General features: G+C 47.7%; 1 protein-coding gene across 4 annotated transcripts; it reads left to right on the top strand.

The window, feature by feature from the left end:
• Positions 1–678: 678 nt before the first annotated feature.
• CDC25A (cell division cycle 25A) lies at positions 679–27936 on the top strand. Of its 4 annotated transcripts, none has more exons than XM_059389624.1 (15): positions 679–2020; positions 3014–3087; positions 4626–4668; positions 5181–5217; positions 5899–5997; positions 8207–8326; positions 10947–11081; positions 11825–11899; positions 15765–15938; positions 20591–20689; positions 22218–22280; positions 22376–22474; positions 23555–23685; positions 25646–25757; positions 25968–27936. In XM_059389624.1, exons 1-15 carry the CDS (start codon positions 1851–1853, stop codon positions 26106–26108), a joined length of 1572 nt encoding a protein of 523 aa, XP_059245607.1. In that variant the 5' UTR covers positions 679–1850; the 3' UTR covers positions 26109–27936. The 4 variants fall into 4 exon arrangements, with proteins under 4 accessions (XP_059245607.1, XP_059245606.1, XP_059245609.1 ...); XM_059389623.1 differs by having other exon boundaries at positions 5896–5997; XM_059389626.1 differs by lacking the exon at positions 8207–8326 and having other exon boundaries at positions 680–2020.

The raw sequence follows: 27936 nt of genomic DNA, 5'->3' as shown, positions 1-27936 counted from the left end.
GAGGGAGAGCTCTCAATTCCTTTATTTGACTCTGAAACGAATACTGATTGTATGTTTACAATGCACACACACGCAAAAAATTTAAAATGTTAAAAAAAAACGTTTAAAATGTTGACAGTTGTGTCCTCGATGATGGTAAAATTACAGGTGTTTTAAATTGTGCTTATCTGTATTTTCTAAAGGCTATAATTATTTTGTATTATATGTGTAATACAAATCTTTGAAAGCAAAAGATTTTCAAAGAAACACTTAATTGAATGTATTTAATGGTTGGCCCTAAGCAGAGGTAATGGTCATAATCTCCAGCAGACCCCTAAAATAACTATACAATCCCAATAAGCAGAGTGTCTGCTCTAAGCATGCTGTCTACAGACAAGTCCTCTTGCTGCCTGATCATTGTACCTATGCCCCTTTTATAAAACCATTCAATCTAGGACCTGCCACTGAGGCAGGAGATATAAAAATAAATACGGTCACCTCTAAAATGGGAACAACTCCTCCCCCACAGTGTTGTAAGGATTAAATGAATTAGTACAGATAAACACTTGGAACAGTGTCTGGCACATAAACACTATATAAGTGTTGGCTATTATTGTATTTATGGCATTACTATCTTGGAGCACCCAAAAGGGTAAGAAAGGATAGAAACGAAGGAAATGATTCTGAAAAAATGCAGTGTGAACTTAAAATGGAGGTAAGCAATGAATGCGGAGTCCAGCAGTCTGTATAGTAGGATTCAAGTCTGTGTGGTCAGTTCGTGACCAGCACCGCAAGAGTGTGACGTGCTTCGCTTTGGGGGCCTGGAGTTCAAGACACAGAGTCCAGTCCTTGGGTCATTCAGTTACAAAATTGGGGCCTGGAGGCCCCCGGGAAGAAAGGGGCCTACAGTACCTCATGGTTATAGGTCAGACCAAGGCTGGGCTCGGGCCGGCCCCCAGTGGCCGGGACGGCTCTCTCCAGGCTCATGTCCTCTCCGTGTGTGGACCTCCCGGAAGGGGCCCTGCAGCGGTGTCCACAGTGGGTAGGAAGGTGCCTGGACGGCCGTGCGGGCTGCGAACTACGCTTCCCAGCATGCAACGGGGCAAGAGAGGTCTCGCCGCTCTACCCGCGTCTCGCAGGTTCCGCTGGGAGTTTTCATTGACCTCTGAGCCCCCTCTCATTTGGATCTGCTCCGGCCTTCTCTAGGCCCCGCCCCTTAGGGAGAGCGGGTGACCTCGCCGAGCCACGCGAGCCTCTTCCTTCTTCTCCTCTCATTGGCCCAGCGTAGCTGCCATTCGGGTGCGAGGAGGAGAAGTTGCTTGCTGATTGGTGGATTCCGTTTGGCGCCAACTAGGAAAGGGGGGCGGGGCAGCGGAGGTCCCTAGTGAGAAGCTATTACCGCGAAAGGCCACCTCAGCAGCGACAGCCCGGAAGGGAGGTGAAGGTCCACTTGGTGCTCCGCGACCCCGGGTTCGGGCAAAAAAAAAAAAGAGAGAAAAGCGAAGACAGTGTGAGCCCAGGCCGTTGCCTTGTGGCCCTGGCCGCTCTCTCTTCTCGACCGGACGCGTTTGTTTGGATTTAATCTTCAGGTTGCTGGCGCCCGCCCGCCCGCTGGCCTCGCGGGGTGAGGGGGAATCACCCGTGCATGTCGCTGGCGCCTGCCGGGTTTGGACACCCGCCCGTCCGCGCCGCTTGCCCGCGGCAGCCGCGTCCCTGAACCGCGGGGTCGTGTTTGTGTTTGACCCGCGGGCGCCCGCGGCGGGGCGCGCGGCCGAGGCCGGTGCCGGCGGGGCGGGGCCGGGCGGGCGGACAGAGGCGGAGGCAGAGGCGGAGGAAGAGAGAGCGGGAGCCCTGGGAGGCCCGGCGCCGCCATGGAACTGGGCCCGGAGCCCCCGCACCGCCGCCGCCTGCTCTTCGCCTGCAGCACCCCTCCCGCGCCGCAGCCCGTCGTGAAAGCGCTGTTCGGCGCGCCAGCCTCTGGAGGTCTGTCGCCTGTCACCAACCTGACGGTCACCATGGACCAGCTGCAGGGGCTGGGCAGGTGAGGAGGGTCTGGCGAGCGGAGCCGCAGGCCGCTGGACTTCCAGTCGGCTCTCGGGTGGGGGTGGGGGTCCGGCTGGGAAACGGGCCGAGAGCGGGACGAGACCTGTCCGCCGCCCGGCTGAGCTGAGGCCCGCCATGTGCACCCCCCCCCCCCCCAGGCGGAACGTGGGGCGGGAGAGGCCGTTCGGACCCTCCAGGGCTGCCCTCAGCCCCGAGCCGGGCCCGGTAGGGGGTGGGGTCGGCCTGGGTTCCCCACCTTGGCCTCCCCTTTCAGACTGCTTTGTACTTTTTTTCTGTCCCAATCCCAGGAAGCTCTTTGTAATCTACCCCCACGAGGGCAAAGCGGACCCTTCCAGGCGCTCACTTCCATCCTTTGCTGAACCATCTCGAAGGATCTTAGCTTTGTTCCTTCTCTACAGAGAGACATGGATTTTTCTTTCCTGGCGTATGTGCAAAATCATCACAGTTCCTCACCCCGTGCACATTCGTGATGTCCACCCCGCTTTCTTATCGCCAGGCCTTTTTATTCAGCTTTCCATCCAAAAACGCTTCCTGGGCTTTTCCTTATGGCAAAATACGCATCCCACGGTGTTTGTGGTGGAGCTGCTCTCCTTCGGTTTTGGACGTCCCATTGTCTCTGTAAGCACAGGTCTTGGTACGTTTTCCAGCCTCTGAAAAGCAGGAACTTGTCTGATTCACCTTTCATCCTAGCAGGTACCTAGAACACATGCTCTCACTTCAGGAAATACTCCAGCATGGTGGTCCTCTTGTCTACAGTTTTGCCCAGGCCATGCCTACCCACTCCCTGCTCATCTTTTATATTCAAGTGCTAACTGGGTGTTTTGGGTAGCAAAATGGGGCTGTGGTGTGGCCTTAGAAGGAGGTGGTTGAGAGCAGCCTGGATACTTGCTAACCTCATGGCCTGTCTCCTGTATATAACCTTGTCATTATGTTTTAGAAATTTATAGAAAATTCTTTCTCTTGCTTTCAGTGAATATGAACAGCCACTGGAGGTGAGAAACAGCAGTCTGCAGAGAATGGGCTCCTCCGAGTCAACCGATTCAGGTATTCCTTTAGTCTTCCAACATTTATTATGTATTTGCTACATGGGGAGCAAGACTTGGAGTTTCTTGTAACGTGCACTTCACTGAGGAATGGAGCGTGGTGCCTAGTTGTGATAGTAAACAAGAGTCCTGGGATTCCGTGACAAACACTGGTAAAACAGGACAAAGAAGGCCATGTGGTAGTTTATGGAGGAAACAAGTGTCCAGGGTATGCATGGAGAGGTGGTGTGTGCTTGATCTTGAGGTTGAGTAGCTGGGTAAAATGAACCATAACACCAAGACCAGAAAAGCATATCAGTTGAAATGCAGAGTCAAATGATTGTTTCAGCGAGCCTGCTATGGAGGAAACGGGCCAGTGCGTTTTATTCTAATTCATAAATTCATGATTGTATTTACACAGATGCTTTAGGTTAGGGAACTGCAAGAGCAAAGATCTTAAAATGTAGCCTTCTTAAGAATGAGGGATAGCTGGGGCGCCTGGGTGGCTCAGTGGGTTAAAGCCTCTGCCTTCGGCTCGGGTCATGATCCCAGGGTCCTGGGTTCGAGCCCCGCATCGGGCTCTCTGCTCAGCGGGGAGCCTGCTTCCTCCTCTCTCTCTGCCTGCCTCTCTGCCTACTTGTGATCTCTCTGTCAAATAAAAAAAAAAAAAAAAAAAGAATGAGGGATAGGATGCTTACTTGCAGCAGCGTGGCAAATGAGAATACCAGAGCTAGCACTTGACTTCTGCAGTTATGTGGCTATCGTGAGGAAAGGTGTAGGCTAGAGCAGACGTTGGTGGGTCTGGGCCATCCTGAGAGCAGTGTCTCCTACACCTTGCTCCCTTTGATGAGATGAGCACCTTACTTGGTCTTATTTTGTTAAAGGCAGTGAAGACTTGGCTTGTGATAGGCCTGATAAATGTTTTTTTCCAGGGGCGCCTGGGTGGCTCAGTGGGTTAAGCCGCTGCCTTCGGCTCAGGTCATGATCTCAGGGTCCTGGGATCGAGTCCCGCCTTGGCCTCTCTGCTCAGCAGGGAGCCTGCTTCTCTCTCTCTCTCTCTGCCTGCCTGCCTCTCCGTCTACTTGTGATCTCTGTCTGTCAAATAAATAAAATCTTTAAAAAAAAAATGTATTTTTCCAAGCCCTCAGATTACACATACGCTCTGACAAGATAAAATATTTGAAGTCAAAACTCCTCCAGAAAGCTGGTACCTGTTCTTTCCATTGTCAGAACTCAACAGAAAGTTAACTGGATAATCTCTGTCTGAATAACCAACTAGTTCTTAAAAGATTATGTTCAGTTCTCACATCCTATTTGTTTGATGGTGTTTGCAAGAAGGACAATGGGATTGGCAAATATACTATGGAAGTATTAAGACTTGTGCAGAGAGGAAGTTTTTGACAGTCAAATAGTGATGCCACTATAATTCCGGCAGAAGTCCAAGCCATGAGTCTTGACTGATGGCTTAAAGAAGCAGTACTAGTAGTATTTTTGCTTTATTTAATGACAAGATGGTGTTTCTTCGTGTATTATTTCCTGAGGTTTTCTTATTTCCCACAGGCTTCTGTCTGGATTCTCCTGGGCCCTTGGACAGTAAAGAAAAGTATGTATTCACTGGTTTTAAAAGTTTATACTTAGGAAAGACTCCTCTTACTAATGTTTTATTGAAATTCTTTGTGCTCTGGATGAGAGACCTGGATTTAGCTGCCCCCAGTAAGACTTGTGGATCCTGCAAATAAGTCTGGTGCCTTTAGAGAATGAGTTGTTTGTGTCAGCAAATTTTAGGACTTCCCATCTTTTATTTCACTGTAATTTGTGGTGTTCTCTTCAAGTCTTGCCCAAACCTTTACTTCACCCTCTGGCATCAGAGACTTAAAGAGAAATGTGAGTTTTAAGAGAAGACCTAGGCTTGCTTTTTTTACCTAGAAGCTCAGTAATGTTGGGGGTGCTTGTGAGAACAGGACAGACAGCCTCAGAAGTCTGTTCTTCCATTTTGCTTAAAATGGGGATGTTTGACTGCCCCCTCCCCAGACTATAGACTAGACACTGTATCTGCTAATGTGAATACCTCTCTCTTGTTTTATTCTCATTGTTTGTCTTCTGATTTCTTTGCAGCCTTGAAAACCCCATGAGGAGAATAAGTTTCCTGCCTGTAAGTTCCCTTGTTTATTTCGAGCTAATTCATATTATCTGTCTCCTTAGTTATCAGCATGACCTTGATGGTAGAACTTAATTTAGACAGCAAAACCTGCTTTTCCTTAGTCTTGTAAGCACTCCAAACACCTAAACAACCTCACCTTTCAGTTCTTTTTTTTTTTTTCTTAAGATTTTATTTATTTATTTGATAGAGATCACAAGTAGTCAGAGAAGCAGGCAGAGAGTGGGGGAGGAAGCAGGCTCCCTGATGAGCAGAGAGCCTGATGTGGGGCTTGATCCCAGGACCCTGAGACCATGACCTGAGCTGAAGGCAGAGGCTTTAACCCACTGAGCTACCCAGGAGCCTCTCACCTTTCAGTTCTAACAGTATGTAACCAGTTAGATACAGGAAGTATTCTTTTTTTTTTGCAGATGATGTTTTGGGGTTGATTTGGCACCCTAAATCTCTGCTGAGAGGGCTATAGACCAACCTTGTGTGGTTAGGTGGGAAGCTGTGTAGCAGGATCTTCTATCTCATGTTGTGGCAAGGTGAAACCCTGGCCACATTTCTGGGTTAACCCCTGCAGTGTGTGAGAAGCTACCCCACCCCCTCCACTGCCATTTTTGTTTTTCTTTTGAACCTGACTTTCATTGCATTGTCATGTACCCTAATGTCTTTTTTTCATTTTGACAGCAGAAGCTCTTGGGATGTAGCCCAGCTCTGAAGAGGAGCCATTCTGATTCTCTTGACCATGATGTCTTTCATCTGATGGACCAGGATGAGAACAAGGAAAATGTGAGTGTCACCAGTGTACTAACCTAGGATAGAGGTAAAGCCACAAGTGTCAGTGGCTTACATAGTATGGCTGGGCTCCTTTCTGGGAGACTAGACCTTTACCACCAAAGCCATGCATGGTCTTTGTAGTCAGAGACACCTGCGTTTGAATCTTGCTTATTAGCTGTGCGTCCCTGACCTGTTACTTTTCTCTCTCTCTCTCTCTCTTTTTTTTTTTTAAAGATTTTATTTATTTATTTGACAGAGAGAGGGGACGCAAGCAGGGGGAGTGGGAGAGGGAGAAGCAGAAGCAGGCTTCCTGCTGAGCAGGGAGCCCGATGTCAGGCATGGGGCTCGATCCCAGGACCTTGGGATCATGACCTGAGATGAAGACAGATGCTTAACCAACTGAGCCACCCAGGCACCCTCCCCCACCTTTTAGAAAAGATTTTATCTATTTATTTGACAGCACAAGCAGGGGGAGCAGGAGGGAGAGGGAGCAGCAGGTTCCCGCAAAGAGCCTAACACAGGGCTTGATCCCAGGACCCTGGGATCATGACCCAACCCAAAGGCAGATGCTTAACTGACTGAGCCATCCAGGCACCCCCCTTACTTCTTTTTAGGTCTCTTCGTTTCTTTGTAAGATAGGAGTAGCAAAACTTGTAGGACATTATGGAATTAAGTAAGATAATATATATAAAATATTTAAAATGGTTCCCAGCTGGGAGGATTTGCTGAAATGGTAGCTCTTAGGAGTAATTACACCATGAATACTTTTTTCCAGAAGGGTCTGCCCAGGCCCTGCCTCTTTGTGCTCACCTGGGATGAGTTGTAAGCTTAGGAAAAGGCTTCTTGGCAGTATTGAAAGAACAGGGCCAACAAGTCTCTGGGAATTACAGAGTAACTAAACTGGCAGCTTAGAGGGTGAGCTTGTGGTGCACCATCCAAAAGGCCAAGAACATCCCGGCCTGGCTTTTCTCACACCTGCCAGGTGCCTTGCACAGAGTAAGCACCCAAAACAGTTCAGTGACTTGGCTGAACTTTCATCAGCTTTCATCCTCACTATATCCCCATGTCGATTTTCTCCTCTTCCATTACCCGCTAAAATGCCACAGTAAGTGATTCTTATCATCTTCCAGACTTCATGTAAAACCTTCTGCCTCCGTAAATTCTCCCAGTAATTCCCTTAGCCACTTGGGAGTGGTTTGGAGGGAGAATACAGAAGTGAGTGAGTTCCTGCCTCAAGTGCTTGGAGCACTGCCTTGGCCTGTGTATGTGTATATATAGAGAGGGATATATATATATATATAGCCTTCTACTGGACGCAAGAAAGGTGTACTGATGCCTGATTTTCCCCTGAACTTGTCTTTTCCCAGGGTTGCCTGCTTGGAACTTTGTTCTGAAGGGAAACAGTATAGATGGTAGTTAAAGAGCTCTTGTGAGCTTAGGCACATCACTTAACCTGTAAGGCCTTGCTTTCCTCATCTGTAAAATGGGGGTGATCGGTGATGGTTCTCTGAGTTAATGCACAGAAAGTTCTGAGTGCTGTGTTGGCATATAAATACTCTGTGATACTAGCTGTTACTGCTCTGAGCGCTCACCACAAGTGAAGTGGCTCTTAAGTGGGGGTTTATATGTGCTTTCAGACTTGAAGTAGATGGAATCATACAGAATGTATTCTGTCACTTCTGGCTTTCACTCAACATACGTGAATCATTCGTATTCTTGTGTAAAACAGTAGTTTTCTTAATTTTCCATTGCTTTGAGTATGGAGTACAAAAACTGTTAAAGTGGAAAATAATTAACTCCTCTTGGTAGGAAGAAGGTGGGAAATAGAAAATCCTCAAACAAATCTAGAGTGAGAAGTTTTGGCTCCCATTCACAGGCAATTATACTGAAACACTTTGCTTTAGCTTAGAAGTTGTCGATTTGATGTAGCTCTTTAACTCAGTGTTTTGTATACATGGCTGGTATTTATGTTTTTGTCAGGAAATAGTCTTTGTGGTGAGATAAAAATGCTGCCTTAGAAGTTAGCTGTTGACAGAGTCTGTGAAATTCTTGGTGACACAGATCCAGTGTTGAAGTTAAGCTCAGAAACAGGTAAACCCTTAGTTTGGAGACAGTTACAAAGGCGAGCGGTGCCTGCTCCCCTGATCGTCTCACCCGAACAACAGCCAAGGCCCTGGTTTTCATGGACAGTGGAAGATGTCTTGACTCTACTGTCTTGCAGGAAGCCTTTGAGTTTAAGAAGCCAATAAGACCGGCATCTCGTGGCTGCCTGCATTCTCATGGACTTGAGGAGAGTAAAGATCTCTTCACACAGAGGCAGAACTCTGCCCCAGCTCGGATGGTATGTGCCCGGCCTTCACAGGGGAGTTCCTGATGGGAACAGAATTAAAGCATCCCCTTTAACCTGGAGTCAGAGACACTACAGTAGCTCTTGTTTTTACCTTGACTTGGTCATTTGAAGCTAGACTCACATTTTTTGGTGTTTTTGCTGTGTCTGGAGAGCAGACAGGCAGAAGCAGAATGAGAAATGGTATGTTTGGAATATTGAACTTGGCAAGAAATATTTGACCTTGTCAATTCTGGGAGATTGGGGCATTCTGGGTCATTCTTCTAAATGTGTGTACGGTGGGATTATAGGTCTTAAAACTTGCTCTTTCATAGTGCTTCCTGAGAGCTAAGAGATACTCCCAGAGTGGTTTTGTTCAGAGATAGCACTTGGCTTCTTCCAAAGGTGGTTTATTGAGAACTATTAGGGATTCTGGCAAACCCACTCCCTATGGGCTACTTGACAGTATTGGGGGCCACCTACGCCAGGGTTATTTCTTTGCAAGACTGAGGTGTCACTGCTTCCCAAGTTGCCTGCTGCAATCTGACAGCTGAAGCTAGAGAGGGCCAATGAAATGACCGCATTTGGTTTCTGGGTTTTCCTGGGAACTTGGCATGTGAAAATACAGCTTTCCAGTCTGGCTTGTGCTGTCAGGTCCAGGTCCAGTATTGTTACTCTGTCTAGCATAATCACAAAGCACTTCTATATATGTTCTGGTCTTTAAATCTTCATAAGCCTGTGAAGTAGCTGGAGTTAACCCCTTTTACGGATTGGGAAAAGTCTGGTCAGGGAGGTTGGGTGATTTGCCAAAGGACACATAAATAGAAGACCAGGATTTAACAAAACCTACTGATTCCCAACTACACAGTAATTCTTTTAAGTACTGCGTGTCCAAAACTAAATCTCTTTAGTGTGCCCTTGAAGACTACTATATCGGGGTTTATTGTGGTCACCTGGTCATCCCTAATTATAGGTGACATGTCCATCATTTGCTGTATCACGTGTGCACTAGGGATCCCAGAACTTAGGTCACAAATACTGGTATTGTAAATTTTGTTTTAAAGATTTTATTTATTTGTCAGAGAGATAGAGCACACAAGCAGGGAGAGCAGCAGGCAAAGGGAGAAGCAGGCTCCTGGCTAAGCAAGGAGCCCAATGTGGGACTTGATCCCAGGACCCTGGGATCATGACCTGAGCCAAAGACAGATGCTTAACCTACTGAGCCACCAAGGCGCCCCACAAATAGTGGTATTCTAGTCTGAGCCTTCAGGGGTGTTGCCCCACAATAAAATTACCTGCCCCTTGGTTCTGCTGGCTGAAAACTTGACAATATGCCCCAAGCGTGCTCGGGAGCACTTGTGGAGGATCAGAGGCACCTAGAACTTCTGTGAAGCAAGCAGGTGCTTGAAGCAGAGGAGGCCAGCCACAAAGGGATTTGTGTCTTAAGGATTGTCTGTAGGACTTAGGTTGAGACTGCTTCCTTACTGTGGGGAAAAATATCCTTCTCTGAACATTTTTCCTGGCTTTGGGAAATATCTGGAAAAGATACAATTCACTATCAGCAATATTTGTATTAGTAATGTTTATATCTAGAATCTTTTTAAGATTTTACTTATTTAGAGAGAGAGAGCATGAGCAGGGTGGAGGGGCAGTGGGAGAAGGAGAAGCAGACTCCCCGTCGAACAGGGAGCCATGTGGGGCTTGATCCCAGGACCCCAACATCATGACCCAAGCTGAAGGGAGACCCTTAACCGACTGAGCCACCGAGGTGCCCCAGTAATGTTTATCTCTAGATGGTAGACTTACGAGCCATCTGTCTAAATTTCCTATATTAAATATATAGTAGTTTTAAGATGGGGGTTACCCCCCAGAGAACAACATAGGGTCACCTGGTAAAATACCTCATTTTTACTCCAGGAATAGTTCTCTCCTAGGAGAGAATATAGTGGGGAGAGAAGCTTGGGCTTTGGAGTCAAATGGGTGAGCCATGTGATCTTGGTAACCTCTCTTAAGCATGGATTTACTGATTTGTTAAATACGTAGAGGAGGAGTAACTCCCCTCAGTGTGTTGTGAGGTTTCAATGGAACTGAACACTTAAGATGATATCATAGTGCCCAGTACACAGTAATTCCTCAGTTAAAAACAGTACTTGTCATTCAAATTCCAAGTCTAACGGACTAGGATAGACTTTGTAGAACCAGGCCACCCTTTCCTCTCCCTGCAACCCCATCAGAGCTAGGGTCACATAGGCATTCTCTAGGCAGTTCTGTGGGCAGAGATTGTATCTGTCACCTTCCTCCTTGCAGCCGGTTATCCTGTCGTATCACAACCCACTTCACGGATTACAGTCCTCTGATAAAGCAAGCCTTGCCCTTTGCTAGAGGCTCTCCCCAACTCCACTGTAAGGTGAATTGTTTCTGGGAAGAGGTTTTTTTGAAGACTTCCAGGCCTGATGCTGCTCAGGACTGTAGATATCAAATCCTTTGTCATCTTGGGCTGCATTTTCTTTTGACGAGTAGCTACTACAATTTTACTTCTAATAAATACAGTATGTTTTCCTCATAAAATCTAGTGACCCATCCAAGGGAATCCAATGTGATCAGTCATTTACAAGATGTGAATTCTGTCTTCCAGCTTTCCTCCAACGAAAGAGATGGCAGCGAGCCCAGGAATTTCGTCCCTCTTTTTATGCCCCAGTCCCCTGTGACAGCCACTTTGTCTGATGAGGATGATGGCTTCATGGACCTTCTTGATGGAGAGAATCTGAAGGTGTGTGTGTGTGTGTGTGTGTGCGCGTGTGTTCCTACCCATTCCACTGAGTACGCTGGGGAAGTCGTGAGAAAGAACTGCAGTTCTCCAGGGCTTTGGGTGGCTGATATTTTTGTTCTTTTTTTTTTTTTTTTTTTTAAGATTTTATTTATTTGACAGACAGAGATCACAAGTAGGCAGAGAGGCAGGCAGAGAGAGAGAGAGAGGGAAGCAGGCCTCCTGCGGAGCATAGAGCCCGATGTGGGGCTCGATCCCAGGACCCTGAGATCATGACCCGAGCCGAAGGCAGCAGCCCAAACCACTGAGCCACCCAGGCGCCCCAATATTTTTGTTCTTTATAGAGACTCTGCTCCTAGTCTAGTTAAATCTGAGGTGGAAGTGGGACAGTTCAAAAGAAGACACCGGGAGGATCCTTCTTACCCTGAAGGAGCTGACAGTCTTTTTTGTACAAGAAACTGGGAACAAGAAGGTGTAGAACAAGCTGGTGTAAAGCTGGAGAGCTAGAAACTACCTACTCACAAATCCTTGGTTTTTTAGCTTGGGGTGGTTTTAGCTACATGTTCAGGTGTCCAAATTGTGAAATGTGATGCTCTTCTGACCTTAACATACTGGGCAATGGGAAAGAGGAGCGAACGTTGAGGCTTCCTCTCCAGGCCTATCTGATGCTTCTCAGGCAGAGTCACACCTAATGCCTTTAAACTGTTAGGCTCTGCTGTATCTTTATAATAGTTTTTCTCTTTTAGAATGATGAAGAGACCCCATCGTGCATGTCGAGTCTCTGGACAGCTCCCCTTGTCATGAGAAGAACGACAAACCTTGTAAGTTGTTCCTGAGTGTCTGGAGAGAGACTTGAGTAATTAGACCTCTGGGACATAGTGGACTAGACTAAATGGAAAACTAATCCTTCTGCCCACATCACCACAGGGATCAGAAATAGTTGCATTTGATTCTGTCTTTCGGTCTGTGGGCCTTTCCCTTGACTGGTCACTGATGTTCTCTGGTGTAAAGCACCCTGTTTCTTTGTTCTCTTTTGTTTCTTTGTTTCCTTATTGGTGTGTGAGGAAGTCTGGCTGGGATACATACACCCCTAGTTCTTATTTTATAATTTTTCGTTTATCCCAACCTTTGGTCAAGTTAATGTCGTGTGTGTGTGTGTGTGTGTGTGTGTGTGTGTGTTAATGTCTCTTCTGTTCAACTCTGACCTCTCTTACTTTCTAGTTTAAGATTTCATGAAAATGTCTGCTAAATTGAACCCCTCATAAGTGATCGTGGTGGATGGCACATTTGTGTTCTCAGCTGTGGGTGCTGGGCCAGGTAGTCTAGGGATTGGCTCTGAATGAGGCTGAGTTCACAGGCCCAGGCCTTGGTTGGCCTCAAAACCCAGGATGTCCCCCAGGAGCTGAGGAGCACACCTACGTGCGGAGCTGGCTCTCCTCTTAGGTCTGTACTCCCTAGGTCTCTGGCTCTCCTCTTTCTTAGGTTTGCTTGATTGTTTTGTCCATGCTTTTCAACATTTGCACAAACACTGCCAAACGTTTGGAACAAACGTTTTCTGCTCAAAGATTCTGTTTTACTACAGGTATTTTCCACGTGGAGTTTCAGATTATTTCGGAGCTTAAAAGTGCTGAGAGTGTTACTCGTAGATAACTGAAGTTTTATATCATTTTTATGTTTTTCCGTTCTCCTGTATAGACTCACTCACAGCTCATATTTAGGACAGATACTTGTGTTTCTTTTGCCTAGGTCAAGTTAGACTTGCCTCGGACCCAGCCAGGCATTTGCTTACAACTGTTAGGGATAGAGGCACATCCTTGGATGGCTTCTTCATTGGTGTGGGGTCCGAAAGTGGCCCATGAAGCTCTGTGTCCCACCTCTGCAGAGCAGAACCCCCTCTGGCCCTCTGCTTTACCTGCTCAGAAAGGTGCTCTGAGTTTGAGAAGGGGCAGGTGGCTTGCTGTGGCAGTCACCAACATTGGCTTCAGCCAGGAGTTTGAGGTGTCAGTGGGTGAACTCGGCCTGTGCTTTCACACTGAGACTTCCCTTCTAGCCGGTGTCCTTAATAGGCCATTGTTAGAGCTTGTATAGCTTGTGTGTCATCATCTTGTCCCACATAGGGTTTGCCCCGCTGTCATCCTCAGCTACACCTTTGTTTGATTCAGCTCCCATTTTAAAACTTCACCCTTTCAGCAGTACGACGACAGCAAGGAATGAATTATTTTTGCACGTCTCTGTCACACAGTAGCCATGGAGTTCTGGAGCCCCCGTGGGGAAGCAGACAGTAGCTTACCCTGTATGTGTGGCCACGTGTAGCCCATCGAATGGGTGGGCCTTGTGGACTCTTCACGGGCAAGAACGTCCATGCCCCTAGGAAGAGCCATAAGCTGTGAGCCACCACCTGAGTGCTGTGAGCAAGTCAGGGGCCGATCCCACAGGGAGGGCACATTTGCTCAAGGTCTCAGGCTGTGTAGGAACTTGCTGGGGGACAGGATGTGTTAATTCATGAAAGAGAGTTCATCTGGGGAAAAGCACATGGCCCTGAGAAGGGGGAGAATGGGGACGTGTGGTGGGCAGGGGTGAGGTGGTGAACGGGTATCACCCGTCTGCCAGTCTAAGGGGGTTGGATGGATTTCCCCAGGGACGCCAAAATCTGAGAGTGACCCTTAACTGGAAGGGAGGAGGGGTCAGTTACAAACAGGTTACTTAGGCGCTGGTTGTGACTATTTGGCAAAGTGCTCCAGACTTTTTCTGATTTACAGGGAGAGGAGGGAATAGTTGAAGGAATCCTAAATTAGGCCCTTGAACTATCAATATGGGACAAATGAACTATACCCTTAAGATCACTTAAAAATTATAAGCATTGCTAGTGGGCTATCCCAGTACAAATGCTCTGACTAAATTTACTAGGTCCCTTTGAAAGATGTAAATTGTGTACAGAGTGAGGAAGCTTAGGAAATGTCTATCAGTTCTTTGTTGGTGGTGGTTTTTTTGTTTTGTTTTAAAGATTTATTTATTTATTTATTTATTTATTTGACAGATCACAAGTAGGCAGAGAGAGAGGAGGAAGCAGGCTCCCTGCCAAGCAGAGAGTCTGATGCAGGGCTCAATCCCAGGACACTGGGATCATGACCTGTCCAAAGGCAGAGGCTTTAACCCACTGAGCCACCCAGGCGCCCCTTGTTGTTGTTTAATTAGATTTTTAACCAATAGCGTTCTGGGGCCCTTCACAGCAAGGACTTGCCTTGTAAGGACACTTACTGCAGACTTTCAGTTGCTGGGCTGTGTTGGAAATGTGGTTTGGGCCCTGGGGGTTGTTCACAGTTCCCCCTGAGACTGTTGAAGGCAGTGATCCTCTTCCCCAAAAATGCTTTCAGCAATTCTAGGTTAAAAAACAAACAAATAAAAAAGAACTCTGGTCTCGCTTTTCAGAAAACATTCCTTTAATATGGAATAGATTTTTTAGGAATAGTCTTGGTCTCGGAGAAAGTTGGTTTGGGAGTGGCACACTCTGCTAGGGATTAACCGGAACATTTCAAGGACGCATCACAATTATAGTATCAACTTGGAAAGGAGTGGTTTACTGGGGTATGAAAGTAGATTGTGCATGGAAGGGAAAGCCAAGCCAGGGCATACTGAGTCATGAACAGACACATGAGTTCAGACTGCCCCTACCACTGGTCAGAGTGGCTGCCCCAGGACTCTGGAAAATTAGTCTTAGAAAGACCAGGTCAAGAGGACTATTTTTTTTTTCCTTAATTAATATATTTTTTTTAGATTTAATTAATTTATTTATTTGACAGACAAAGAGCACAAGTAGGCAGAGCGGCAGACAGAGGGGAGTCTACTTCCCCACTGAGCAGAGAGGCCAGTGCGGAGCTCGATCCCAGGACCCTGAGATCATGACCTGAGCTGAAGGCAGAGGCTCAAGCCACTGAGCCACCCAGGTGCCTCTCTAGAGGACTTCTGAACACAGTTTTGAAGGCACTTGCTCCTCTGCACATCCCTGTTCCTTACAAACGTACACCCTTAGCACTATCTTAACACCTCATTGGCCCTGTTTTCTAGCATGATCTAGCAACTTCATACCTTTTCTGGATTTAGGTGGGGTATTAAAACCAGTTGAGAGCAAGGTGCAGGTTAACAAACAGTGGGGAGGAGGCAAACCAAAAAAAATGTGTTCCCAGCTGGAAGGTAACAGTGATTTGATCTTTGGAACTTTGTGTAGACAGCTTTGGAGAGCTGATTGTCTTATCTCCGTATCCTGTCAGCTGTATACGTAGGCATCAGGTACTCAGTGGCTACTATGTGCCCAGTCCTCCAGCAGTCACTGGGACTAGAGGAAGGGACCGTGTCTGTTTCCTCCCAGCAAGCTCATGACCCATCTTCTTTACCGTCCCAAATGAACAGGGGTTTTTGTTTGGTTTGGGTTTTAAGATTTATTTTAGGGAGAGCTCCAGCAACCAGGGAGGGAGAGGCAGAGGGGGAGAGAATCCTGAAGCAGACTCCGTGCTCAGGAGTCTCTGTGCTCAGGGTCCATGCGGAGCCTGACTCTAGTCGATTCCAGGACCCTGAGACCATGACCTGAGCTGAAACCCAGAGTCGGCTGCCTAACCAACGGAGCCACCCAGCTGCCCCTCAAGTGAGCAGGTTTTAATGGAAGATGGGTCTCTTTTGTTTCCTCTCTAGGGCAATCGATGCAAGCTGTTTGACTCTTCGTCCACGTGTAGCTCTGTCACCCGGTCCGTTTTAAAAAGACCAGATCGATCTCAAGAGGAGCACCTGCCCGCAAATACAAAGCGGAGAAAGAGCATGGCTGGGGCCGGTCCCGAGGAGGCAGCCAGTCCAGAGAAGCCCCAGGAGGTTGGTCTGGCAGGTGCCTCTTCGTTCAAGGAGCATGATACTGTATTTTTCAATTCTGAAATTTCCATTTAGTTCTTTTTCTTTGCCAAGACTTACTGTTTTCCATGTGTTTCAAGCATGTTCCCAGTTGGCTACTGAAGCATTTTTAGGATGGCTGCTTTAAAATCCTTGCCAGATAATTCCAGCATCCAAGTTGTGGTGGTGGGTTCCGTTGATTGTCTTTTCTTATTCAAGTTGAGATCTTCCTGGTTCTTGCTATGGCAAGTGATCTTTCTATTGTATCCTGTGTATTTGGGTATTATAAGACTGGGGTCTATGTAAATGTTCTGTTTTAGGCCTGTGATAACTGCGGGGATGGTAGGGGTGGAAGTTCAGGTTCCCCCAACACAGCCTCCCTTGACACACTGGATGGGGGTAAGCCTCATTATTATTGGGCAGAGTGGGGGTTCAGGGTCCCCACAGGGGCTCTGCTGATACCGTTCCAGTGGAATGGAGACTGGGCATTTCATTACAGTTGGGCAAGGGCTGAACAAGTTAGCTCCCTGCTTCTGACTGGGCCTGGTGTTGGGCCATCAGTAGTTTTCCCTTGGCGTTGCCTACAGTGGTGGTATTGTCTTAGTTTTCTGCCTTGATAGGCGGCCCTTTTCTTAGTCCTTTGGCTAGGGAGAACAGACTTTCCTTATGGTTTCTTACTGCTTTGAGTTTGCTACATCACTGTTTTCTGGTCTACTTGGATCTACAAATTACCTGTTATTTTAAGTTTGTTTCACAACGGTGTAGTGTTTTTCAGTATTTTCTAAGTATTCTGGTTCCATTGTTTTCTTTTAATTCAGACCTGTCATGGCCTAATAAAAGTTTAATTGTTTTTAAAGATTTCATTTATTTATTTAACAGAGAGAGTGAGATCACAATAGGCAGAGAGGCAGGCTCCCCGCTGAGCAGAGAGCCTGATGCGGGGCTCCATCCCAGGACCCTGAGATTGTGACCCAAGCCAAACGCAGATGCTTAACGCACTGAGCCATCCAGGTGCCTCTAAAATATAAAAGTTTACCTATGCTCCAAACAATATGTATCTTCTTTGGTGTCAAGTTCAGCATATCGAATTCTCTAACTTCTCATGGTTTGCTCATAGTTGGTTATGGTTTGTTTTCCTGTTACTTTGGAACTTTCTCTACTAATAATATATCATGAACTTTCTATAGGTTGAAACACCTATAGGTCTGGGATTGAGCCCCACATCAGGCTCTCTGCTCAGCAGGGAGTTTGCTCCTCCCTCTCCTGCCTCTCCCCCCAGCTTGTGCTCTCTCTCTTTACCCTCAAATAAATATATAAAAATCTTTAAAAAAAAAAAAAAAATCAGCTAGATGACAGCCATTAAAACTACCTAGGCCTGCTATCTCCTATTTTATAATTGTCTTTGGTTACCTAATACTTGATGAGCATCTTTCTTTCTCTTTTTTCTTATTTATTTATTTATTTATTTATTTAATTTGTTTATTTGACACAGAGAGAGAGAGAGACAACGAGAGAGGGAATACAAGCAGGGGGAGTGGGAGAGAAAGAAGCAGGCTTCCTGCCAATCAGGGAGCCCGATTCGGGGCTCCATCCTATGGCCCAGGGATGATGACCCAAGCCTAAGGCAGGTGCTTAACAATGGAGCCACCCAGGCGCCCTGCATTTTACTTTTTCTTATTAAAAGTGGAATTCTAGGGTGCCTGGGTGGCTCAGTGGGTTGACCTGCTGCCTTTGGCTCCGGTCATGATCTCAGGGTCCTGGGATCGAGTTCTGCATCAAGCTCTGCTCAGCAGGGAGCCTGCTTCCTCCTCTCTCTCTCTGCCTGCCTCTCTGCCTACTTGTGATCTCTCTCTGTCAAATAAATAAATAAAATCTTAAAAAAATGGATTTCTAGGGGCGCCTGGGTGGCTCAGTGGGTTAAGCCGCTGCCTTCGGCTCAGGTCATGATCTCAGGGTCCTGGGATCGAGTCCCGTATCGGGCTCTCTGCTCAGCAGGGAGCCTGCTTCCCTCTCTCTCTCTCTGCCTGCCTCTCCATCTACTTGTGATTTCTCTCTGTCAAATAAATAAATAAAATCTTTAAAAAAAAAAAAAAAATGGATTTCTAGGGGTATCTCGGTGGCTCAGTTGGTTAAGTGCCTGACTCTTAATTTCAGCCCGGGTTGTGATCTCAGGGTGTGAGGTGGAGCCCCCATGTTGGGCTCTACAGTATACATGGTGCCTGCTTAAGAGTCTCTCTCCCGGGACGCCTGGGTGGCTCAGTTGGTTAAGCAGCTGCCTTCGGCTCAGGTCATGATCCCAGCGTCCTGGGATCGAGTCCCACATCGGGCTCCTTGCTCCGCAGGGAGCCTGCTTCTCCCTCTGACTCTGCCTTCCACTCTGTCTGCCTGTGCTCGCTCTCACTCTCTCTCTCTTACAAATAAATAAATAAAATCTTAAAAAAAAAAAAAAAAAAAAGAGTCTCTCTCCCTCTCCCTCTGTACCCCCCCCTCAAAAAAAGAAACAGAATTCTAGACTAAAGGGCAGGAACATTTATGATAATGCAAAGTATCATTTATGATACTTTGCATTTTATACATGCCAACAAATTGCCTTCCAGGAAGCTTCTAGTGTATGTGTCTATCAATACTCTTTGCTATACTTGGGATTTATCTTTTTATAATCTTAATATCATTTCTAAGTTTGTTTGTTTGTTTTTAATAGAGAAAGAGTAGGGGACAGACGGAGAGGAAGAGATAATCTTAGGCAGGCTCCACACCCAGCAAGGAGCCTGCCTTGGGGCTGGGTCTCATGATCCTGAGATTTTGATCTGAGCTGAAATCAGGTCAGATGCTTAACCAACGAAGCCACCCAGATGCCCCGGTGTCATTTATAATTAATTGTGCCCTAAATGCGTTTCCAGTTTATTTGTTCCAATCTAGGTTGAAGTTAGGTCTGTGCCTTGCAGTTAGTCGCTAGGTCTCTTATTATTTGGGCCCCTGGGCTCCATCTTTTTGTTTCTTTCTTGAGATTTATTGGTTGAAGAACTCAGGCCAGTTGTCCTGTAGAAGTTCCCAGTCCTGTGGGATATTCTGACTTTGTCTTCTATCCTCTGGATCACCCGTACACCTAAACCCTGGGAAGGCTTAATCAGATTGCGGTTCCATTTGTTTCCTGGGTGATTCGTTTACTTCGATCAGGCGGCCCGCCACTGGGCAGCCATTGATGATTATTGCCTAGGATTCTTTAACAAAGGTTTCAGAAACCAATCCTGCAGTTCCATCACTCGTCCTTTATTGGCAGAATGTTCCCACAAAGAGAAACTTCTGCGCATCAAACTCTTTGGTCACCCTTGGGAAAGACAGAATGAATGCTGGATCTCTTTGAAGTGAATGTCCCCCATAAACACCCAATCATGACGTAAGAAGGAGCCCCGGCAGCCACCCAGAGCCCCTCCTGTGCTTCCCCTCAGTAACATTGATCCGAGCTCTGCCAATGTGGCCAAGTTTTGCCTGTGTTTGAACCTTGTATCCTTGGGGTCCTACTGTATGTATTCATTTAAGTCTGGATTCTCTTGTTCAGCATTATTATTGTGAGAATCATTTGTTGTATATCATATCCATGGTTGGGTCCTCCCTTACCCCGCCTTTTTTTTATTGCTGTGTAGTATTGACAAGATTATATATCTTCCCACTCTGGCTTGCCGTTTCTCTTAATACTGTTCTTTTGATGAACAGAATTTCTTGATTTTTAAATGTATTTCAGTTCATCAGTCTTATCTCTGTTCAGTGGTTTTTGTGTCCTGCTTAAGAAATCCTTACCTCCCCATGACTAGCCCTTTTGACACAGCCTGACTAGTCTGGTAACTTCCTTGCTACTATCAGAAGGCATTCCAGGTTTATCTTGTACATTTCTTGTCCCAACCTGGAGTCAACTGCTTCTTCAAAAAGCCCTGCTTTCTTTTCTTTTTAAGATTTTATTTTTAAGTAATCTCTACACTCTACATGGGCCTTGAACTTACAACCCTGAGATCAAGAGTCGCACCTCCACTGACTGACCAGCCAGGCACCCTCAAACCCTGGTTTCTTTTAGTGGGAAATAGTATTTAGAGACCGTAATATCCTTTAGGAATGCTCATTGTACCTCTAGAGCTTCTCAGTTGTAGAGAACTAAAAAATATTTATTTAGACTTGGCCTTAATTTTAATTTCCCTTTTTTAAAAAGGCAGGGAGGGGCACCTGGGTGGCTCAGTTAAGTGGCTGCCTTCCACCCAGATCATGATCCCAGGATTCTGGGATTAAGGCCCACATCGGGCTCTGCTCGGTGGGAACCTGCTTCTCCCTCTCCCTCTGCCTGCTGCTTCTCCTTGTGCACACACATGCTCTCTCTCTCTCAAATAAATCTTCTAAAAATTTTTAAAAATGTAAAAAGGGAAGAAAAATCAATGTTTCAGAACATTGGAGTTAGACACTGAAATAATAGACCTAGTCAGTGACCCACATTATCTTTTTCAGTCTAGATTCAATCAAATAAGGAAAATATTTTATTTGCTAAATATAGACATTTATATGTCACTCTCCTGGTGACATATTCTAGGTGAATGTTTTCAAAAGTCCTATTGGGAACCCTGGCCTCATTTTCCACCTTTGATTTGTTACAGATTCTACATCAGTCTTTATCCTTGGTATCTTCCCCAAAGGGCACCATTGAGAACATTTTGGATAATGACCCAAGGGACCTTATAGGAGACTTCTCCAAGGTAATTCTAAACAGATGCAAGGAGCTCTGGCTATGTGATTTGGACTTGGGGGTGTTTCCTAGAACCCCCCTCAGCCTTTCTTCCTCCCTGGGTGGCTCTTGCAATGCCCCCAAAAGGGCATTTTTGGGGACACTCTACATGGGGCTTGAACTTACAACCCTGAGATCAAGGGGACAGAGTTTGAAGTTTTTGAAGGTAAGGAAACAGTCTCATAATCTGATGTATCTTGCTCTCTGGCACTGTCAACCTTACCAGTACTGATCAGACAAAGTAGGAAGCCACCAACCAGCCACCTCGACTCCCAACCCAAAGGCCAGGCTCCTTGGGAACTGTGTTTCTGATTATAAAAACAGTAATGCAGTAAAGTGCAAAGAAGCAAGAATAAACCCGTAGCCTCACTATATGACTGTGTATCAAAAGGTTATCTTAGAAAATCCTAAGGTTACAAATTTCTCTGTTGTGCAGAGAAGCATAGTCTTTGAGGGAGAAGGGCCTCAGGGAAGTGTGGAGGAAGATCTGAGGCCTGATACATACGGATTTACTGAGTGGAGGACTTGGCGGCTTTGGGTTGCCGTGAAATACAAGGGTGGGACAGAGAAGGTACGGCTGGTTCAGCCACAAGGATGTGAAGGCTACCAGATCAGTTTCTTACTCATCAGTTAGCTAGCATTTGTTGAAGCATTCAGTGTTACATATTAAGCAAAGATTCCAGTATGAGACCCAGTCCCTTCCCTCAAAACACTTCTCATGTGGTAAGACTTGCTGTGCCGTGGACAGTGGACTGCAGAGTAGAAGGAAGTGAAGGTCAGGGCAGTGTAAGCAGACTGGGAGAAATGAAGACGGCTTGTCCCAGCTAGAAGACTGGGGAGGGTACGGGTCTGGGCCATGTTTCACATTTCGGCCAGGTAGGTTTTGAAGGAATAGGGACCTGTAAGGGGATTAAAAATAGGAGACAATTCTGTCTGAAGGGAAGAGCAAGCAGATACTACTGGGTGTGTCCTCGTTGATGGAACCTTCCATTTGAATTGAAGCTGTTGGTTATTTTTGCCATAATGACCTTACACATGGCGATGGGGACAGGTGAGCTCTTGATTCAGCGAATTGCCCTAATGAGTACTTGCCGATGTGCCTGTCTTTCCCCTCAAGGCCAGGCCAGGTCTCATTTTTCCCATCTCCAATGCCCAGCACCATGTTCCTGCCAATCTGGCTACTGAGATGAAGGTTCCTGACAAGGAGGAGGAAGGAAATTACCTGAGGTTTCTGTATTTACATCTGTCTGGCTTACTAGCTAGCTAACCTCAGATAGAGTGCCCAGCTTTACACATGAGAAGAAGGATAATAGCCTTTTAGGTATGAGCAAACATGCGATGTCAGGATGTTGACAAAGTGCCTAGATGAGTAACCTGCCTGTACTATTTAAGGTTTGTGTATAAAGCTGCCTCTTCCCAGGCAGGCTAGCAGTGTAAATGTTGCATTTATAGGCCTTTTGAGATTTACTAAGTATCTTTTCTTTCCCCCCCGCCCCCAGGGTTATCTCTTTCATACAGTTGCTGGGAAGCATCAGGATTTAAAATACATCTCTCCAGAAATTGTAAGTCATCTTTTTGGATCCTGCCACCCATGGGGTATTTGCATCTAGCTGTTTCTGGTAGCCCCAGTTGATTCTCCTGGGTTTTCTGTCCACAGATGGCATCTGTTTTAAATGGCAAGTTTGCCAACCTCATTAAAGAGTTTGTCATCATCGATTGCCGGTACCCGTATGAGTATGAGGGAGGCCACATCAAGGTATGTTCCCGAGACTTGCTGGTGAGCCCTGCTGTTGTGGGAGGCATAGAAGGAGCCCTGACAGGATCTGTGATTTTATTTATCTATCTATCTATCTATTTATTTATTTATTTTTATGATTTTATTTATGCATTTGAGAGACAAGAGTGAGAGAGAGCAATAGACTCCCCGCTGAGCAGGGAGCCAGGTGCCCGCCTCAGTCCCAGGACCCTGGGATCATGACCTGAGCTGAAGGCAGACACTTAAGACTGAGCCACCCAGGCACCCCACGGATGTGGGATTTTTTTTTTTTTTTTTTTTTTTTTAAGTGGCAGGATGGTCAGGGTGTGTGGGTGGCTTAGTTGGTTAAGCGTCCTCCAACTCTTGATCCCAGCTCAGATCTTGATCCTAGGGTTGTGAGTTCAAGCCCTGAATAGGGCTCCACACTGGGCATGGAGCCTACTTAAAAAATAAATAAAAAGTAAAATAAAGCGGGGGGTGGGGTGTGACACCTGGCTGCTTATTAGCTCGCATGCTGGTTATGCAAATTTTTGAAAGAGGCCTCGATTCCTGGGGCACTGAAGAGCGTTGCCTGGCCTGCACTGCTCACCGCACTGCCGCAGATGCTCGCTGTCCTAGGCCTCACACTGGCACCATCCAGGGCGTTTCTAGGTTGTACCCACTGATTGCTAAGCCAGGCCTGAGCATGCCAAGGCTCCTGACCAGAAGCCAGTCTCTGGGGACGTATTTCTGTCTATGCCAGGCTTAGTGATGCCTCTAAGTCTGTAATGGAATTAAGCCGCAGGGTGGAGGGCGGGTGTTGTGACACAGTTTCCCAGGAAGAAAGTGACTGGTTGTGCCAGCTTAATCTTTTAACCAATAAAATAGTGTATATTTTATTATACAGTAAAGGGGTACATTCAGTACGTGAGTGTTTGCCACGGTCTCAGTGGCTTTCGAAAGTCCTGAATCCATAAATACCAGTCATGTCCACTGTAGCCGTAACGGAATATGAGGTACCCAATTAAAGATGACTCTCCCAGAATCCTTATTGGCAAGTGTGATGCGTATGGATGCCAAAGGTCTCTGGTGCCTCCACAGGGTGCGGTGAACTTGCACATGGAGGAGGAGGTCGAGGACTTCTTACTCAAGAAGCCCATCGTACCTACTGACGGCAAGCGCGTCATTGTCGTGTTCCACTGCGAGTTCTCTTCTGAGCGAGGTCCTCGCATGTGAGTGTTGCGTGCAGTTGGGCTCTGGGGCGTGGGCCCCCGTAACTGGGGGGATGTGGCCGGGGATGGCTTGCGCTCGGGGCAGACGTCAGCACACTGAGCACCCTATCACACCTCCTGAGTCATTTCCATACCCTCGCCTGCATGCATGCAAATGTTGGCTTTGTGAAAGTTCAAATTCATGTGTAGCAATTGTTTTCCCAAATTCTTATCTATTAAACAGTCATTTGATTTGATGAACAGCTTCCTTGAGTGTGGCTTTTTATAGGTTTGACCTAGCAGTTTCTGTTGCCAAGGGCTTTGGGCCTTCTCCAGCCTGGCCCTGTCTCGGATGCTAGTGTGGTCTGTACTGGGAGAACAGGGGGACAGCTGGAGAGGGGGGGTGGGGGCTGGGGCAGGGCAGGGTGCAGCTTTGACCAGGGTGGGCCAAGGTAAACTTTTCATAGGCCCGCAAGCCTAGATTCTTGCACAGCCTTTTCATTTTGAACCAGTTCAAAAGTCAGGTCACATGGGGACACCTGGGGGGTGAGTCCGTTAAAAGTCCCAACTCTTCATTTTGGCTCAAGTCATGGTCCCCAGCTTTGGGCTCTGCTCAGCAGGGAGTCTGCTTGAGATTCCCTCCCTCCCTCTGCCACCACCCCACCCCCAACACCACACACACACTCAAATCTCTTTTTTAAAAATTGTTTAAAAATTGTTTAATTTAAAATTAAATTTATTTAATTGAGAGAGAGAGCATGCGCAGGAGTGGGGAGGAGGTGGAGGGAAAAGCCAATTCCCCGCTGAGCGGGGAGCCCCACACAGAGCTTGATCCCAGGACCCTGAGATCATGACCTGAGTCGAAGGGAGATGCTTAACTGACTGAGCTGCCCAGATGCCCCCATGTAAAAAAAAAAAATTCTTCAAAGGAAAAAAAAGGGCCCTTTGCCTGCATGTGCTTCAGCAGCGCTGCTGTTTCTGCCTCACTGGCCCACGTGCACCCATAGCAGGAACTTGTCTCCCCACCTCCTTCCCCAGGACAGGGACCTGCCCTGAACTTGGCACAAAACTGGTCACAGGAAGAGGCAGGATTTCAGCGAGGACTCTGTTCCTTCACGAGTGGGATTACTCATTCACTCGACAGGTCCTGTTGCCTCTCGCCTGCTAGAAGGTGTTCTGGGCACTGCAGGGAACAGCAAAACGTAGGAGAGCAAAAACTCTTGGCCTTCATGGAGCTTGCCTTTCTGGGTGGGCAGAAAAGACAAGTCAGCTACTCAGTGTGTTAGAAGGTGCTTTGGAGACAAATAAGATGAGAGCTGTTTGCCCCCAGCACGTTGGAGGAACGGCAAGGTGGCAGGAGTGGCCGAGTGGGGAGAGGGGGGGAGCGGCGATGGTGGGGTACCACATTGTGGGCCCCTGGGAGGACTTGGCTTTGGTACCCGGGATCGGGAGCTCAGGAGCCAAGGCCGGGTGAGGCTGTTAGTAAGATCTTCACAATTCAGTCCAGGCAGAGGGTGCAAGGAGGCGTCCTGAGGCAGGAGCCAGCTCAGCCTCTTTAAAAGCCACAGGAAGAAGGCAGCCGGCTTACACAGGAAGTGAGGGAGGGACCCCGGTCGTGGATGTGCCAAGAGCGGAGACTGCAGTGGGGAGCTGGCTCTGAGGCTGTCACTCCCATGTGGGCAGCTCCATGTCAGTCCCGTGGGGGCAGGGAGGATGCTGGGCAGGGGCCGGCTGGTAGGGCTGTTTAACTCGGAGGAAGGACCATCAGGGAGAGACTGTCTCCCTCCCACCACCTGGGAACTCTTCCTAGAGATCCTGTGTGGCCAGGAACGCACAGCTCAACACTGACTGTTTGCACAAATGACCGGGAGACTGGGAAGCTGTGTGAGGAGTGTTCGCACCGCCCCGCCGCGCTTGCTGCATTGTGTCATGTTCTCTGCGTCGCAACGGCTCACCTCGCTTTGGCCTGCCTTCTTTGTAGGTGCCGATACGTGAGAGAGAGAGATCGGCTTGGTAACGAGTATCCCAAACTCCACTACCCTGAGCTATATGTCCTGAAGGGCGGGTACAAGGAGTTCTTCCTGAAATGCCAGGTAAGGGGGAGTCTCGGGAGGGCGTAGTACCCCCTCACGCAGCTTGGACGGTCCGATCTGTCTGGTGGGCATGGCTGTGTCTCGTCTGGAGATCTGCCCTGCACAGAGACGGGCCCTGGAACGTGCTACCCAGTGGGCGCTGCTCCCAGCCTTGCACGTGGGGGGAGCTGTGAGGCGGGGGCCCCTCATCTCGTCCTCTCCCCTCTGCAGTCTCACTGTGAGCCCCCCAGCTACCGCCCCATGCACCACGAGGACTTCAAAGAAGACCTGAAGAAGTTCCGCACCAAGAGCCGGACCTGGGCAGGGGAGAAGAGCAAAAGGGAGATGTACAGCCGTCTGAAGAAGCTGTGAGGGTGGCCACACCGGACTACAGCAGCCTGAGCTTCCCTCCGTGCCTCCCCCCTTCCCTCTTCGCTGCAGAGAAACGTGAGCGAAGGGGCCAGCCGTGTGCGCAGCGTGCGGAGAGAGGACCGGGGCTGGTTCACCTTACCCCTGCCTCTGCGCTCCCGGGCTGGGAGCCTCTTCTGTCCCTGTAAGACGTTCTCCTTCTGCCTCGGGACTGGCTGCCAAGGCTGTCACTGGCCACAGCACCATTCCGAGCACCAAGTTAGGAAGTTCTGACTTCTCACCCCTCCGACGACCCCCTGGTGTTGGACAGACCACCTGGGGCCTTACGGGGCACTGTCCTCTCGGAGGGGAGGCGTCGGAGAGTGAGAGAGAAGTCACGGAAGCAGAAATGCTGCTGGCCAGATACCAAAGACAGCCTGGGAAGGGAACGGTCTCAGTGGGATAACCCGTATCTTTAATTTATTCAACTTCATCAATCACTTTAATATTTTTTTTTTTTAATTCCTGGAGACTTTTATTTAACTGCTTCTTTAAGTCATAATACTGCCATTCTGGGTAGGGTTTTATCATCCCAGGGACTACCTCTGCTTTTTAAAAAAAAAAAAAAGATGGGAGAGAAGAGGCAAACATGTGTCGAGGGACAGACCTAGGAGCTCTGTCACCCCCAGGAGGCACTGTGGTACTGGGGCTGCTGCTATTTAAAGCCAAGGACTGAGGTACCAGTAGGAGTGGGCACTGGACTCAGACTTGACTACAGGACATAAGCTAAACCTCCCAGACCTACCTCGAAGGCCACTGAGATCAATGTGTATGTGGGAGGGGGTGACCCTGCTCTTGCCCACCCCGGTTCCCTGTGATGCTGGCTGGTACAGGAGTCCCAGTCAGGAAAGCACTTCAGGTAGCTTCCATTGGGCCACCCCCAGGTCATTGTCGGAGTGTGGTAGTGTAGGTGTCCTAGAGTGGGGGGGAGGGCAGCGTGGGGGTTCTCTGCGGGATAGGGGACAGGAGTGTATGCTCAGTGTCTTCTGTTACACTGATACTCTTGAATAGCTTTTGGTTTTCTAAAAATAGTCATTGTATGAGTCAGGGAGTATCAAATCAGTGTTGGCTGGGCCACTCAAGGGTGAAGAGAGGGACTGGAAGTCCTGGGCGTTAGGAGAGGGGCATAGGTGCATACAGATGACGATACCGAATGTGGTTCTCAGGAGGCAGCGTGGTGGATTTTGAAGGTAAAACTTTCTGAGTTTATCATGTTTGAATTTGAGGGACAGGGAGTGATGGATCGTCACTAGTTGCCCCCTCATCTAGCCCTGTGGAAATGGGGGTTTCAAAGGAACAGTCTCAAGTCAGCTGGGGCTGACTTGGCTGATTCTGGACAAGCCTGTTTGGTTCCTGCTCATGCCCCCCCGCCCCCAGGCACCAGCCTCGTCGCCATCTTTGTTCCACTGGGGTGTAGCCAACTTTTTCTTAAACACAAGAGCCAGTCTCCCCTTTTACTTCCCTTCCTCCTCTGGAGGTAGGGAGGGAAGCAGTGGTACAGGAGATGGTTTGTTGCTGTTCTTATGGGTTTGAGTTGTATTTGGCTATAAAACAATCTTGTTAGAAAAAAGTCAGTGGGGGAGGAAGGGAACAGGAAGAAAGAGAAAGGCCTCTTCCCCCTCTCACCACACATTGAGACACTTCTCAGTTGGTCTCTAATCTTGTTGGTAGGGATTCTGTTGGTTGGATGCCTGGAAAGGGAGGTGGGATGGCCTTCGGACTGTACCAGCTTAGCTCGCGTGGGTGACCAACTGTTGCAGGCTCTGAAAATAAAAACAATCCTGAACCCATA

The sequence above is a fragment of the Mustela nigripes genome, chromosome 2 (assembly GCF_022355385.1).
Source record: "Mustela nigripes isolate SB6536 chromosome 2, MUSNIG.SB6536, whole genome shotgun sequence".
NCBI lineage: Eukaryota > Metazoa > Chordata > Mammalia > Carnivora > Mustelidae > Mustela > Mustela nigripes.
This window is presented reverse-complemented; position numbering and strand designations above follow the sequence as displayed.